Raw genomic sequence first — 16,851 nt, 5'->3', positions numbered from 1 at the left:
GTTTCTTTGGGATGATTTTCACTCTGCTGCTGATCAAGAAGCGATCAGTGTCACAATCTGTGCTGTGATATGTGTATAATTTTGATGGCATTGAGATGTTTCCTGCGTACAAGGTCAGATTGATGCCAGTGACCGAATCTGGGGTGGCACCTTGAAACTTTGTGACACTCTTTCAGGTTAAAGAAAGAATTAGTGATGAAGAGCTGATTCTGAGAGCTGAATTCGAGAAGGCTTTTACCATTTTCATTTATTTTCCCGATACCTTGATGACCAAGGCAGACGGGCTAGGACTGATGGTTGTGTCCAACTCTAGCATTGAAGTCACCAAAGATGTGCAACTGGAAAGGAGTCTAAAACTTTCTGAAAACTATAATGAAAGTGGTTCTTGTCTTCGGTGCATGATGCTAACCCATAAGCACTGATGATGTTGACATATCTTGACTTGTGCAGAGCTTCAAGCATATAATACGTTCTGATTCAGCTGTGAGCATATTGATAGATTTCAGCAGATTGTTCTGAACAGCAAATCCAACTCAATAGAGGCAGTGTTCCTCTGAACTCAAGCTCCTCCCGAAAAAACTGTAGTTGGTTTCTTTCACTGACCCAGCATCTGCCAGCCTGGTTTCCTGTAGAGCAGCAATGTCAATGTTCCGTTTGTGTAGCTAATGATCTATGACTGCTGTTTTGTGTACTGAGTAAGTGTGTGTAAGATTCAAGCCCTGGACACATGGGCTGCACATTCCAGCTACCGAGCCAGAGGCACGTTGATTTATTATTTAGTTTTTTGGCGGGTGCATCCTTTACATCCACTTTTCTGATTTTGGTCTATCCCCATGTAACCAGTGAGGAAGGCAGATGTGGCGGGTCAGCACCTTATTGTCCAGGGGCTGCTCAGCTTGAGGCAGGCAGTAGCTGATGAGTGGGGTGTGATGACTACTCCCGCTGATGAAAGTGACCCATGGCCTCCTCCTGTTCACCAGTTGAGGAGGGTTTATAACCTGTAACTGCCAGTTCCTGTGTTTGTTTCCATGCCATTAGCAAGGATAGAGTGTCCTGTCCATTTGATGCCCTCTTACACACTGCCTTGGCTAGTGTTTGGAGCAAGTGCATTGCCCAAGTGGCACCATTCTCCTCTTGGTCACTCCAGTTGAATCCAAAGGAAAGGCAGAAGTCAGTATGTTTGGAACTGAGGTGACTGCGAAGAGATGCCAGAAAGCAGGTTTGAAGAATCCTCCCTGCTAACCGCCTTAGGGTCTCCACTCTGGATCATCTGTTTGGGTTTAGTCCCATAGCTTTTGGATCTCCTGAACCTACCCACAAGGCAGTGGGGAATTTTCTGACAGTGTTGTCTGCCCTGGGGTGACATAAGGAGTCACGCTGCCTTGGATGCCGGTGACCAAATCCATGGTTCATGTGCCATTTGGATTAACCAAAGTAATCCAGGGACCCAAGTATCCCAGATCCTCATCTCATGCAGAATGAGGGGACAGAATCTGCTTAGTCTGCCCACCTGCCATCATGCTCAGGGTTTGTGCTGCCCGCAGGCTGCTGGCGCTGCTGCAGCTACCCCTGCTGGGGCTCGTGGAGGACCACGTGAACAAGGAAAAAAATAGGTTGCATCAGGGTGTGTCAGGCTGGTTCAGTCCTCCCTGCCACTGCCTGCTCCCCTGTCGCTGAGCTTCCCCCCTGCCCACAACACCTCCCTTGTCCCTGGTCCATTCCCAACCCCCCGTCGGTCGTAGCCCCCACCCCCTGCACCTCCCGCCCCACTCCCAAACCCCGCCCCCCTGCCCACAGCGGATCCACTGCACTCCACAACCTGGTCTGCTCCCAACTGCCCCCCGCAGGCCCCCCCGCCCACTAGATAAGTTAAGGACTTACCACTGCTGTGGCCTAGAGGAGCCACCAACTCATCCACCGGCACTGCCGCTACCTTCAGGTGCACACGACAAAGCAGCTCCTGCTGTGTGGCAGGGCAGCTGCAGCCATGTGGTCAAGTGCTCTAGTTACGCTCTGCAGCTCCCCCTGCACCTTCTGGCCCGGCCCAGGCTGGCCTGCGCCCCACATTCCGCCCCCTTGTAAATTAGGGACTTACTGCTGGTGCAGCCCAGAGGAGCTGCTGGTATCTCCAGCTGCACATGGAAAAGCAGCTCCTGCCGCCTAAGGTCCTGTACACTAACAGTAAAATTCAGAAACTGGTAGGAGTCTTAAATAGCTTCAGTACCACCTGAGTGGCTCTTTCCCAGGTGCTGCTAACAGCGCTGGTGGCTTTTTGAGTTTTAAGTTAACTAGATCCTCCAGAGGAAGCAGAGTCACAGAAGAGAGATAGGAAGAGGCAGGTGGGTGGACATTAAAACCCAGTGGTGCCCCAAATGTTTTGGTGCCCTACGCAACTGCATATGGGTAAGGATGTCTGTGTACTGAGCATTCTATTGGGTCAATTCAGTTCTTCAGGCATCTGTCTGTACTGATCCTGCTGTAGGTGTGTGCACCATCATAGGCGTGAGGCTGGAACCATGTCTTTTGGAGCTGTATATGTGCTCTGTAGATCATAGTAGCCCCTCCTGCAAGCATGAAGAGCAGAGCAGCCCCAGCCACCCATCCGTTCCTTTGTGCTACCTGGGATAGCAAGATGGAGCTACACCAGGGCTGGGCAATAATTTTCGACGGTGGCCGGGGGAGGTGTTGCACTCCAAGAGTTTGGTAAGTGGTCAGGGGCTGCACTTTTCCCCGGAGAGGCAGTGGGGTCCAGAATGGAGATTGGGTGCGGAAGGGGGCTTGTGATAGGGGACTAAGGTGCAGGGTGGTTTAGTGTCTTAGATGGACTTTGGGTGAAGGAAGGTGGTGTGACCTTGGGTATTGTATTGGGGTGCAGGGTCCAGGAGTGGGTATGGGTGCATGAGAAGGATTCTGGCCTGCAGGATGGATGTGGGAGGGGGGTAGAGAGTCTGGGAGGGAGTTGGGTTGTGGGAGCGGGTGGGGTGCCAGTGGCAGGCTCTGGCTGGGAGGCACTTATCTAAACTGATCCCAGCCAGCAGCACTCTCCAGCAGGCTTCACAGCCTCTCAGCAGCCCCAGGCTGCTCAAAGCAGGGTGTTCCATGTGGCTCTTGTAACTGCAGGGTATGGGGAGCGGGGGGAGGCTTTTGCCCCCGCAGCAAAATCTCTCAGCTCCTATTGGTCCTCCCTTCCCCCCTCTGCAGCACAGAGGGCCACAGGGTGCAGCCTGCTGCTTTGAATGGTGCAGCTCTGTGCAGCAGGGGCAGCTTACAGGCCATATTAAAAGATTTGGAGGACCAGATCTGTTTCCTGGGCCAGATCCTGCCCACCCCTATACTACGTGGTGTCCATCTGTTGCCCCATAGCTTCTTGAATACAATGTTACTGTATTGTTTTATAATTTGGGGATTTTGGTTTTAGTGTTTTTTGGAAAAAAGAACTTTCTATGCATCTCCCCCATTACTGAGGTGGAGGTTTACACAGCTAAGTCCGTCTCTGAACTTTAAAATCTGCCTGTTTTTGAGGCAGCTATATCATGGACATGTTAAATAACTTTTTTGTTTGAGACAAACGTTCAATTTGCAAATCCTTTTTTGAGCACATACTGAGAGGTTATGTCATGTTTGTCCAAAAACATTTGATGTAAAAGTCAAATCAATGAAGAGTGTTTTGGACTCTGAAGGGCCTTCTTGAAAGGAATCTGCTTCTTAAAATGAGTTTCTATTAGTGTATCTGCTGTCAGGAACCCTGTTCAGGGACCCAACAGGACTTCTGTCTCTGAGGCTATGTCTAAACTGCAGGTTTCTGTCGGGAGACCGGAGGTCTCTTGGCAAAAGTCTGCTTTGTCAGGCACATTCTGTTGACATCCCGGTCTTCCTCGTTCCACAAGGAAGAAGGGATGTTTCACAGAGGGGTTTCCCTGACATTTGGTCCTGCGTGGATGGGTCAGATGTTGGGAAAGCCTCTCCCAACAGAACTGTCAGCAGGAGATAATGCAAATTCATTGTGCAATTTGTGTGTCTTTTTTGCCAACAGTTCTCGGCAATCTAGACATAGCCTAAGAGTTCTTATGCTTCTCAGAAATACACTGAGCAGTCTCCAGTACATTGTGTCACTGAGCAATTGCACTTGTCTAAGTTAGCAAAGAGCAGAGGTGTTCAGCTGCTCTTTGTTGGCCAAGAAGAGATCTAAGAGTCATCACTCTGTTTTCAAGCTGCCTCCTTTCATAACTAATTGGTGACCGTGTCTTCAAGGGCTGTGGAATCCTACTCGGCTGCTTCAGTGCCATGTTGTCTATCTTTGGCAACCAGTATCTCTTTCTTAGTACCAATGTGATCGTGTCATCTGCCATAGATTTTTTTTTTTTTGGTATTGTCTATTTAAAAAGATTCCATACATTAAGACTTCCACATTGATATTGTTGCGGTTGGTTCTGCCCACCTTGGTACCAATTCCTCTGTATTGTATGCAGCTGTGAAAATTTCCCATCAGCCCCTGCACTTCCTGGTGGTTCTCTGTTGTGCCTCAGAGACTCCTTATCTGCCCAGGTCTTTCCAGAGGCAGTTGTCTCCGATTAGCGAGCCAACTTTATCATAGGCAAGTCCAGAATGGGGAGAACACAGCCAGTCCCCTTGCAGGCCTGCACCTTCTCCAGTGGAGTAAGCCTCTGGGGAAGGGTGGGGGGAGTCCAGACCCACCCTCTACCCTGGACTCTGGCCTAGGGTCCCTAAGGGGACAAGAGGCAGCTGGCAGGGCCTTCACCCCTGCCCCAGTGCAGCAACCTCACCCTAGTCCGCTTCACCCGCCACTTCCCTGGGGTACCTTTCACTCTGCTCCTTTCCTGCTTTGCTCTGCCTTCTCTCAAGTGCAGTGGGGGGGTGCTTTTTATAGGGAGTCCATGGCCTCAGCTGACCACAAGTTCTGATTAGATTCAGCTGTTGCTGATTCCTAATGAGGCCCCAGCTGCCTGCCCTAACTGGGTTTAATCAATAAACACAGAGGAATTAGCCCACCAACCAGCACATCTGCCTTCTAGTAGGTTCCTACAGCTTACAGGCAGCGGTCTGCCACACAGCTCACACAAATTCTCCAACCATAGCGATCACTCCAGAACTAGTTTCCGTCCTCTGATATTTCTACAGAATCTCCTTCCAAAGTTGATAATAAAGGTACTGATTATGAAAACCTCTCTATGACAATCACCTGTGGTACCAAGTCTCCGCTTCTCACGTATTAGGATCTCGATTTCTGAAGCCTGTTAAAACTCCTTGGAGATCTACACTATCATGGGAGGAGATCTGCGTCTCTGCCTCTTTATTTCATGACACTAGAAGTCCTTCTAGATTCTTTTTTTTCCTAGACCAGCTTCTAAATAAGACTCAGAGATGTTGTCATAGATCACAAACTTCTGATATTTCATTCCATGGTGTGGCATTGTGTGCCTTTTCTCATATGGGATGAAGTCTTGGCCATAGTTGTCAGGGTGGAAGCATCACCATTTTCCTGCTCTTTATTCACATACATGTAAGTCTACATCACCATTTCCCAAGGAACCATCTCAAATAGCTCAGTCTCATAACCAGGAGCTTGTCCAGCAATTTGAACAAAGACCTCATACTGTGGAGGAATATAGGTATAAGCCCATTCCTTCGGCCATTAAACAATAGAATACTAATTGCAATGTGTTAAATATTTTTGAATGGTCTACATTTTCAAATATATTTGTTACAATACAGAATACAATGTGTACATTGCTCATTTATTTTTAATTACAAATATTTGCATTTTAAAAATTAACAAAATATTTTTCAGACCACCTTATACAAGTATTGTAGTACAGGGTGAACCTCTCTAATCGAGAACACTCTCATCTGGCAACATCTGTAATCGGGCATGATGTTAGCTGGATGCCTACTTGTGGTGTGGCCCAGTTTCCACTCTTCACGTATTAGCCATTTACACAATGCACATGAGCACGACGTCTCTTTTTCATTTCTGCCCACCATTTTGTTTTAATTTGTCAAGATACTGAGCTGAAATAATCAGCTGTAGTTTTTCAGACCTGTGGTGATTTGTGAAAAACAAATATTACCTGGTTTGGAATTCGTATATTAAAATGCATCTGGTACTTTTGTATTTTCAAATATTTATTTAGTATTTTGTCTGAATTGTGCCATGTCATACAAGACAATTTTTCCTTTTCCCCAGACGAGTACAGATTCTGAAAATGGGCCAGAGGTTTACAACACCCTAAGAAAAGTGTTTAAACAAACACTGGAAGCAAAAAAAAAGGAGCCGAAAGAAGAAACAGATAATTCCCCTTGATGTTTACAACACTATGCTGGGGGCTTTCATTTACCAGTGGCAGTATTTTTGTGCTAATTGACATGTATTGTCCACATTTTAGTATTAGCTGTTTTTAATGTTAATGTTCAATATTTTAATGAGCTGCTATTATATGACTGTACTGTAGTATTTGGTCTGAAGCAAAATGTTTTTATATGGTGAACTCATTTTTAAAACTATTTTATTGCTTTTTAGAATTCTCATCACTAGGGTATACTTTTGTTTAACTACTGCCACAATGTCAGTGCCATGCTATACAATGATTTATGTATTAATTTATATATTACTGTTTACATTAATTCTATTTCATTTTACTTTCTGGTGAATAAATACTGACTACACTCTGATGTACTCACTGGACTCTTTGAAAACTCTTAAGATTAGGTTTAGTAGTAAACTTCTAGGAAAAAAAATCCTTTATACGTAGTTTGTAGTAAATCACCAAATGTCTTAATGTTGTTTTCTTATGTATCTTCCAAAAAAAAAAAAAACTTAACAAACATTTATCTTTCAGTGTATGTGCCTATTTGTGAACTTATAAATACATATTTTAATGGGTAAGTTTCTGAAATGTTCTTTTTAAAGGAAAGTTGATTGTATGTTAAGGTGCTTGAAAGGAAAGAGTAATCTTTTCCAACTGGCAAGAGGAACCCACAGATGTTTACCTCGTTTGAAAAAATTATTTAAATTTGAAAACTTATCCAAAGGCCTCCTTCCTTACTCACATTAGTCATAACTTACACAAGTAACCTATCAAAACTAAATCAGTGAAATTATTAAGTGTAAAAAATGTATTGCACATGCCAAAGTACTGTGTTGCTTTTTGGCTTTGCATGTGATATCTTCTGTTGGAGTCATCATGTATAGTTCTCTGAAAACATCTACAGAGTGTGCAGTGGCAGTCAAAAAAAAAAAAAAAAAAAGCAGGATGTAGGGGATCATTACAAAAGTGGTAGAGAATAAGATGGAGAATATCTTATTGCCCTTACATAAAATCATGTTATGCCTGTATCTTGAATAGTGCATACACATATGGTCATCTCATCCCAAAAGAGACACATAATGGCATTAGAAAAGGTTCAGGAAAGGGCAACTAAAATGCTGAGGGGTTTTGAATGGGTCCCATATGAAGAGAGATTAGAGAGACTAGGACTTTTCAGTTTAGAAAAGAGGAGACTAAGGGGGGATGTGACAGAGGTGTATAAAATTGAGTGGTTTGGAGAAAGTCAACAAGGAAAAATTATTTTTGTTCTCACAGGCTGGGTCTACACGGAGGCGCTCTCCCAGCAGTTCCATGCTAATGAGCAGCCTTGAAATTGCAAATGGCTGCTTATTAGCATAGCTCTCAGCAGACGGGTGCCAATAGTGAAGAGACCATGTGGATGTGATCCTGCTGGCAAAAAGCCCAGGTATAAGAGGCTGGGGATAGAGGGGCTTTTTGCCGGCAGGGGCACGTCCACATGGCCTCTTTACTGCTGGCACCCCCATCTGCCAAGAGTGGTATCTCGTGCGGCTATGCTAATGAGCCATGGGACCATGCTACTGAGCATCCACTTGCAATTTCAAGGCTGCTCATTAGCATGGAGCTGCTGGGAGAACAGCTCCATGTAGACTCAGCCCTAATATAAGAACTAAGGTACAATAAATGAAATTAATGGGCAGCACGTTTAAAACAAATAAAAGGAAGTTATTCACACAGCGCACAGTCAACCTGTGGAATTCCTTGCCCACAGAGGCTGTAATCTAGGACTATAAAACAGTGTAAAAAAGAACTAAATAAATGCATGGTGATTAGGTCAATTAATGGCTATTAGCCAAGATGGGTAAAGAAAGGTATCCCTAGCTTTGGTTGGTCAGGGGCTAGAGATGGAGGGCAGGAGAGATCATTACCTGTTTGGTTCACTCCCTCTGGGGCACCTGGTATTGGCCACTGTTGGCAGACAGGATATTGGGCTGGATGGACCTTTGGTCTGACCCAGTATGGCCGTGTCTACAGTAGCCCCAAACTTCAAAATGGCCACGCAAATGGCCATTTCAAAGTTTACTAATGAAGCGCTGAAATGCATATTCAGCGCTTCATTAGCATGCGGGCGGCCGTGGCATTTCGAAATTGATGCGCCTCGCTGCCGCGCGGCTCGTCCCAATAGGGCTCCTTTTCAAAAGGACCCCGCCTACTTCGAAGTCCCCTTACTTCTATGAGCAGATGGGAATAAGGGGACTTCAAAGTAGGTGGGGTCCTTTCGAAAAGGAGCCCCGTCAGCACAAGCCGTGGGCGGCCAGCCACGTCAATTTCAAAGTGCCGTGGCCACCCACATGCTAATGAAGCGCTGAATAGGCATTTCAGCGCTTCATTAGTAAACTTCGAAATGGCCATTTGCATGGCCATTTCGAAGTTTGGGGCTAGTGTGGACACGGCCTATGGCTGTTCTTATGTTTTTATTTACTCAAAGAACAATTTCTGTTTATGGATTAGGATCAGGTTGATCCCCCAGTTTTCAGGTTACAGCTCATATGGTGTGCTTGGCATGAATGAGGATTAGAGTGATCAGATAAACCAAGTAGTTTCTGTCAAGATTGCTGCAGTTCTGCATAGGAGTTGAAGTGTTTGAGGAAACTAGAACTGATGCATGCTGAGGCTGTATCCTTAAAGTAGCAGTCTTTAAATCCTGTGTGTGTTTTGAGGCCTGTATTGATGGTTATATTTTTGGGTTGGAGGAGGGGAGAAAAACAGTTAGTTGCCCCTGTACAGGACATTTTTCTTGTCTGGTGTAGAATCACTGATTCTTGATTAAATACCACATACTGTTGCAATTCATGATGTGGAGGAGAAAGAGGCAGAAAAATATTTAGATTTCAACTCCAGCGTTTTTATATATTGATTTTCAGCATGGGGGAAACCCTACTGCTGAAGCTGATATCATTTAGGAAAGCAACTGGTAAAAACCTACTCTGGAACTTGGCTAGGACACTTGAGTTAATGTCCCTGAACTTGAAAGTACAACATAGATCATTCGGGAGCAAAAGTGATGAACCTTTATTTGTTAAGAAAGCAGCAAAAACTACCCCATTTGAGAACGTTTCTCTTGCTATTTCCTTTATTCCATAGACATTTGTGGAGCTGAATAGTGTTGAAATTTTACATTCTTCTTTTTCTGGCTGTCTCACCCCTTTTCTGCCCACTTCCAAAACAGCATGTGAATGCGGAGCTGAACCAGCATTCTAGCCCATAGGAACAAGCAGGCCTCCTGCCCTAGACCTGTCAAAATGCCACGTGTGTTTAGTTGCATCTTGGGCATGGGGCAGAATGATTTTGTTTAGGTCTCGTGTGACTTTGAGGTGCATTGTGAAATTGTTAGCTGATGCTTGTGAAGCACTCTGAATTTGAAACATTGTTTGATATGTGCTTGTTCCTTAAGCTTTATTGCTCTCAGCAAGAGCACAACCCAAGGGAACAAAATCCAGATGGATTTGCTGATGCCTCCATTTACTGTGATGCTGACAGTCCTTGTGTAATGGAAAAAATGGGGAATGAATGAAAGCACTTTCCAAATCTTGTGCATCCCTTCAATTTAGCATATACAGGTAGGGAGGTGAAAGGGGAAAAACTTTCCAGTAGCAGAGAAAAGCCAGAGACAGGAGGAAAACAAGTTCTTAGTTTATAATATTCCAGTACAATAGCTGTGCCACAAAGTTTATCAGCTACCAGTAAAATGTCTCCATTGCAGATCCAGCAGTCAATTTATATAAGGTCTCACAGGAGAGAGTCCTCACTGGTGGACATGAAGCCCAATGATACAAGATCTTGCAGGATACATTTCCAGTAGATGAAGTGATGGTTCATTGTACAGGGCTAACAGGATCTTAACTGGGGCTGGGGAAAAGTGCAGGAGGACAGAGGAGACATCCATCTGGGTGATGAAAGATGTGGTATTAATCCCTGCAGTAGAAGATAAGAAGAGATGATGAGGAAAGCAAAGAGAGATTTTCTAAAATGGGTCTTGCTACTTCCTGGGCTTTGGGATGTAGCTGTGCTAGCATAAGCCCAGCTCAAAACAGCTTGTGAGGAGGGAATCAGCCTTTGTCAGTGATTCTGCACCTGGAAAAGAATATGTAATAATCCTCCTATGACTCTTGTAGCCAGGCACCATTGTTTAATACTTCCTTGGAATTTTAAAATGCAGGGGGCAGTGTGAAGAAACATATCAGTCAGGTGGTGCTTGCTGCCCTTTTTCAGGCTTTAGCCAACAACCACGTCTAGCTGAAGCCTGACAGCTGTTGTATTTATCAGATAGGACACCAGTTGCAGCGTGAGATTTAACACCAGCCAATACCTCCATTTCATGTGTGTGGGAGGGTGAGGAGGGCAGCACACCTCTATCACAAAGTGCATGTTCACAGGGCAATCTGTAATGGTGGTTGATGGGGTGTGCATAGCTGCAGTGTGATTATGGCATAAGAAGGTGGAGCTCAGTAAGATGTGAATGCTGGGGGAGTGCCTACTCACTGCAGCATTGTTACTGAGAAAATGGGTGAAGGGACAGCCAGGGTCATCCCTGGGGAGGGTGCGGAGTGGGGCCCAGGGTAACCGTCCCACCCAGGCCTCACCTCACTCCTCTTCTTGCCCTGGTGACAGGATTGTTTTTGTTGGCATAACACTATCATCTCCCGAAACAAAGCTGCCTTACTGCCCTGGCTTGGGCAGTCATTTCTAGTAGACAGAGCAATGGCAGTCAGAGACCAGGAGCAAACTAAAAGGCAGGTCTCGTACATTCAGACCTTAAGGTCAGAAGGGACCATGATGGCCTGACTTGCACATTGCAGATCAGGGAACTTCTTTCATCCGTTCCTGGTTGTTACAAGACACAATCTACCATCACTGGTGAGTTATCAAGCAAGGAACTCAGCATGCCAGAGTTCAAATTATGAAGAATCCACCACTTAAACTAGCTGAAACCGGCAAGTGAGCCATGCTACAGAGGAAGATAATCATCGCCACCCAGACCCCAAGGTGGCTGCAGCTCTGTTCCATGGAGTTCCTCCATCAAAACCAGAATGCATGCCTGAGCCAGAGCACAGCTTATGGAAAGCCGTTTGCCTGCATTTGAGCCAGCCAGCTACAGCAACTATTTTACGTGGGGATGTGGAACTGAGAGGGACTGAAATTAAAGAGAGCTGAGAGGCCAGGACTATCAATAAGAGCCTGCCATTTGCCTGGCTTTGTGACCATGACCATAGAACACCCTTCACTTTTGTGTGCCTCTGTTTCCCTACTTAGGTGTTTCTTATTGTCCCCATTTTAGAGTATGGCAGACTGAGACATAGTTGGGGCCTACCTACACAATAGGACTTCAGTGCATTTGCAGGCTGCTGCCCTCTATGTGGTGTTCAGAGCCTGTGGATAACACAGCTCCCAAGGGTGTGTTCCTCACTTAGTCCCTGAATAACAGCAGAGCTAGTTGGCCTCCTCCTGCTGGGTTGTACAGAGCACGTGCTTGGTGCTAGGGGTGTGAAGAAGCTCATGAACTATTTAAGTGTTATAAATGAACCAGAGGCCAATGTAAAATCACCTCTGGTAACGTGGGTGACAAAATAGGAGCAGAGTGGTAAATAAGGCTGCAGCCAGGCTCGTGACACAGAGCAGTCTGGATCCCTTGGGATACTGCATCTATGTAAACAAAACAGGTTTCCTAGAGCCCAATGCAATGTCCTAGCCCCAAAACATGCAGGCTGCATTCTCCCCAGAACTGGGAACTGGATCCAGGCAAGCAGTGACTCTGAAAAGGATTTGGGGGGTCATGCTGGGCAAACTGCTCAATGGGAGCTTGCAGGGTAATGAACAGGGTTAAAACCCTCAGACACGAGCAGGGCAGGGAGGTGACACAGCATCCATGAGACAGGTTGGAACACCAGAGCCCAGTGTTTTGAGGGCTGTAGAAAACTACCTTCTTGTGAGCTGCTGAACAGCAGGTTATGTATTTAGCTTCTACAAAAGAAGGCTGAGATGTGACTTCATTGAAGTCTCTGTCTTCCTGGCGAGAACATTTTGGACATTCAAGAGCTGTTAAAGGTCACAGAGACAGGCAGAACAAGACCCCATGTCTGGAAGGTGATGACAGACAAAGCCATATTAGAACTAAAGGTACAAATATTTAACAGGATGATTCCCTATTTGAACAAATGGCCAAAGCAAGTGATGGCTTCTCCACTTCTAGATTTCTTTTAATGAAGCTTAGCTGCCTTTCTGATATGTGTTTGAATCAGGAGGGCTGGGATATGCAGGGGTCAGATCTGCTGTGCTAATCATACCATCTGGCCTTCTAAAGTCTACTAATTAATGAAAAACTTGAGTGTGGCCTTGGTAGCACCTTTACGGTTAGCCAGCTTGATCCCCAGACTCCACTACCAGTAAATGAGATGATCCAGGAGAAGGAACTCAAACATCCAAAGAGACAGGCCAGCATCAGAACACCCTGGGGTTGGGGAAGTGATGACTTCACAGAGAGATCCTGACATTAGCTAAGCAGGATAGAAGTACAAGGCCTATCCAGCACCCTGCAAATGTGTGAGTATCTGCTTTATATCCATGGGTATCTGCAGCCATGTCTGTCAGTGTGGATATCTGCAGATCATTTTTGAAGGTGCAGCTGTGGATGCAAATTTTGTATCCACACAGTGATAAGTGCTCAGGCTTTGATCACTGGGCAGCTCTTTACCATCCAAGGAACTAGAAGAAGCGTACACACATGCACAGAATTTTGTGTATGGGAGAATCCCTATGACCTGATTTCAGGATTATTTGTTTATTAAAATTTGACGTCTCTTGAAGAGGACACTGAACAAAACTGCTTAAGAAATCACCAAGGATGAACAAACACAGACCATCAGTTTCTTATCATCAGAAAATGACATTTCAGCCCTCTCCTCAGCTAGTGTCAGCATGGACAAGATACGCATGATGGCCTGCAAATATAATCTCACTCTCCGGATAGGGAGTGACAAAAGGGACATGACCTCACTTGGGCCCATACTCTGCTATCCCACTTTTCTGCAAAGACTGGCTTTGACCTATGGGGAAAGGGTTTTCCCCTCTTTCTTTCTACCATGGGAGACAATGGAGTCAGGAATTGATTTGGAGTGGGGATTCCCGTCAGTGATTGACTAGCAACTTGATGCTTGTCACCCCCAGAAATGATGTGCTTATAAAAGAGCAAACTGACAGCACCCTGACGACGACTGACTTAGTAGCGAGCGTGTATGGGGTAATTAGAGAGATTTCCCAGCTGTCAGTAAGAACTGTACTGTGCCTAGATCCCATTTCCTAAGAAAAATAACTTCCTTATTTGTTTGAAGCTGCACACCAAATAAAACTGCTTAGGAAATCACTGACACAGAATAACTCCCTATTGTATTTATAGACCTGATTCTTCGTCTGTCAGCAGTCTGTTTTCTTAGCTGGTGTGATGTGTTATCCGCAGTTTCAAGGATAAGCTGATGAGTACATGAACAGGGCCTGTAATGCAATCAGGCCACAACAGTTTCAGTCTGTTAAGCTGTAACATCAATGTTCTGTCTTTTGAAACTGGAAGGAATATCCCCAAAACTTTCCTGCTGAAATGCACTGGATTGGATTGAGGAGTCTCATGAGCTGGACTCTTCAAACAGCAAAACTATACCAATAATAGTTCTTGGACCACTGAAAACTGCATGAATTAAGTCAGATCTCAACCAGGGAGCCGAGGCGGGGGAACTGCAAGCTGGTTTCAGGGGGTCTGCCAAAGACAGCAGGGTCAGCATTAGGCTCATTTTGGACCTGGGCAGAAAGCTGAACCGTGAGCCCCACTACATGCAGCTGAAGCTGAGTCCCTCTTCCCTGGGATGACGCTGAAGCCTGAGAGAGACTTAGATTCCTAGGGGCCTGTGCAATTTGTCTGCTTCCTGCTCTCTAATGCCAGCCCTGGTTTTTCTCTACCAACAAACAGTTGTGGCATGAGTGGGCTGTAGAGTTTTTCTAGGATGTTCATGGGAGCCTCAGAAAAACAAAGGATGAGGACCCCTGAATTATGAGGTAAAGCTTTACATTTCTGTCTTGAAGGTCTTAACTCAGACTTTAAGGTCAGAAGGAACCATCATGATCATCTGGTCTCACTTCCTGCATACTGCAGGCCAGAGAACTATGGCGGGCAACCTGTGGCCCACTGGGTCTCCATCAGCAGCCTGCGGATCCCTAGTCTGCCCTTCTCCCCACCAGTGCCTCTCACACTCTGGGGCACCACAACCCTACACTTTCTACTCCTGCTCCTCCATCCCAGCCCTTTAGGAGTGCCACTAATCCACTCATTTGAATGCAGTCCCCGCTCCTCCCCACCCTTCTAGAGCTGGAGCAGCTGATTTGCAGTGCTGGGAGGGAGGAGGAATAGAAAGTGCAGGGCTGCAGTGTCCCAGTGCGTGGGATACAGGGGGTGCTGGGCAGACAGGGAGCCCATGGGGCTGCACGTGGAATCCCAGTCAGCCACAGGTTGCTGCAGCCCACTGAGGTACAGAAGGGCCACTCATGAGGCCCACTACTGCCACAGAAACTCACCCACCCACTGCTGTAATTGACCCCATCTACTTTTCTGGTAACCTTTGAGGCAAAGCCTTTCCCTGCAGGGTCCCAAAACTCTGCCCCTTAAATTCCCACCTGCCAGAAGTGTGGGGGGTGTGTGTGTGTGTGTGTGTCTCATATCTGCCCCATGAAGACAGATGAGAGAAGCTATTTCTGCCAGTGTTGTGGGCCTTATTCCTCCTGGAGTGGCAGATCCTAGGACACGAATGGCAAAGTCCAGTCTTCATCCAAAAAGAAGAGAAATGGAAAACAATCTCTAGTGGTACGGCCCAGATATTGCATTCACCAGCTAACCCTGTATCAATCTGACTTCCTTCCTGCAAATATCTAATAAAATCCACATTGTTTTAAAGGACCAAATGCAAAACTTCTTGGCCCAGAAGGAAAAGACATAATGGCATGTTGACTAGGAGAAAGGCAGGGAAAGATGTAAGTAAACCTTCAAAGAATGAAAAGAACAGGCTTGATTTCCAACCCTTTTCAAATAACCTTTATGTAATTTTCATGGTGCTTAGAGACTATGACAGCTAACATACAGATTCTGGCAGTAATTTCTATCTAGCATAAGAGCCAAGTCCATGCAGGAGGTCATACATGAAAAAGCAGGCAAGTGAGGCAGTCCTGTATATGTCAAGGGAAAAGGAGAATGGGGTAAAATCTGAAAAGATATAGGGAAACTCTAGCCACATTATAGGACGGCAATGTGCTGAGAAGTCCTGGCTGGGGTGGTGTGCTGGCCAGACAATTTTGCCTAAGGAAAAGCTTGGTGCCTTTTGTAAAGCCTGAAGGCTTGGAATGATCTTGCATTATTAGAAAGATGGCTGCCCAAGTCCATGCCAGCTCGCATGTCTCCTCTGCCCTACACATACCCTGTATCTGCACAGCGGCACTAACTGACATGATCCCCATTCTCACCTGGTGAAATTCTCCCTCTCTGATTCAGGAAAGCCTCCTGCTGGATTATGAGGGTGGTCTGGTGCATCACCAATATTTGTGGTCAATAAACTATCCAGCCACACAGTTCTTGTTCAAAAAGAAGAGATGTGGAATCAACACATTGTGGCTGCTGAAAATTCTTCTTTTCTATTCGGATCATCACTACCACCCCAAACATCAGATCTGTGAGAACTCTTGCACTTTCCCGCCAACTTTTAATAAATTCCAGTGATACCATTTTAAAGGCAAAAACTGGAAAGTATCTTTGACCAGGGTGCAGCAGCAGAGGCAGGCAAGCCACCATTCCAAGCTCCCCAAACAACTGTGGATAAGAAAGAGGTAGCACATCATCCTCCTGTACTTTGGGCATATAGCTGGTGTACGCCAGCTGGAGCATGTGTATTTGACTCACACACTTGTCTGCTAAATGTCTAGTGCAGTGTAGGCACCATAAAAATAATTAGGAAAAACCATTATTGGATGAGCTTGATGAGTAATTGACAGTGCCTGTTGGTGAGCCAGAATTTGTTGCCTCCTTACAATGTGTGCAATCTGTATTTACATGGCCTGCAAAGTGGGAACCTGTTCAATGTCTGGATACACACATGGGGCACACACGTGCAGCGTGCACCCCCCACCCCCAGCGTTCACACCTTCCTGAGCTGACAATACTCCCAAACTCGCTGGCTAACATTCGTCTGACTGAACCGTGAAAACCTCATTTATGAGAGGGAGGTGCGGCTTAGTCATAACAGGGGTGGTCAAGTGTCTGTGAAGCCTTAATCTGAGCACTGATGGAGTGTGTCAGGGAAATGGTGCGCCAGCTCAACACATGCATTATGAGCTAACAGCCAGTGCCACACGTCTTGCCTCCGATAAATACTGAACATTGCTCAGTGAAATGATTATGTGCATCAAGTGAGGGGTAGGGGTCACGAGTGGGAATTGGTCAGCAGGTATCCTCAAG

General features: G+C 45.9%; 1 protein-coding gene and 1 long non-coding RNA gene across 17 annotated transcripts in view; one reads left to right on the top strand and one right to left on the bottom strand.

Annotated features, from left to right (window-relative positions):
• PTPDC1 (protein tyrosine phosphatase domain containing 1) overlaps positions 1 to 6,687 on the top strand; it is a 62,597-nt gene extending 55,910 nt beyond the window's left edge. For 15 of the 16 annotated variants that reach the window (XM_075005124.1, XM_075005126.1, XM_075005128.1 and 12 more), the window contains one exon: positions 6,206 to 6,687. In XM_075005124.1, the coding sequence (XP_074861225.1) occupies positions 6,206 to 6,322 (117 nt within the window). In that variant the 3' untranslated portion in view covers positions 6,323 to 6,687. Of the gene's footprint in view, positions 1 to 2,482; positions 2,704 to 6,205 lie in introns of all 16 variants that reach the window. The other variant, XR_012646959.1, reaches the window with a different exon arrangement.
• Positions 6,688 to 9,411: 2,724 nt separating this feature from the next.
• LOC142019150 (uncharacterized) overlaps positions 9,412 to 16,851 on the bottom strand; it is a 55,058-nt gene continuing 47,618 nt past the window's right edge. Inside the window, exon 5 of the long non-coding RNA XR_012646999.1 lies at positions 9,412 to 10,280. This is a non-coding gene — a long non-coding RNA (uncharacterized LOC142019150). The remainder of the gene's footprint in view (positions 10,281 to 16,851) is intronic.

The sequence above is a fragment of the Carettochelys insculpta genome, chromosome 11 (genome assembly GCF_033958435.1).
Source record: "Carettochelys insculpta isolate YL-2023 chromosome 11, ASM3395843v1, whole genome shotgun sequence".
In the NCBI taxonomy this organism is placed as follows: Eukaryota; Metazoa; Chordata; order Testudines; family Carettochelyidae; genus Carettochelys; species Carettochelys insculpta.
This window is presented reverse-complemented; position numbering and strand designations above follow the sequence as displayed.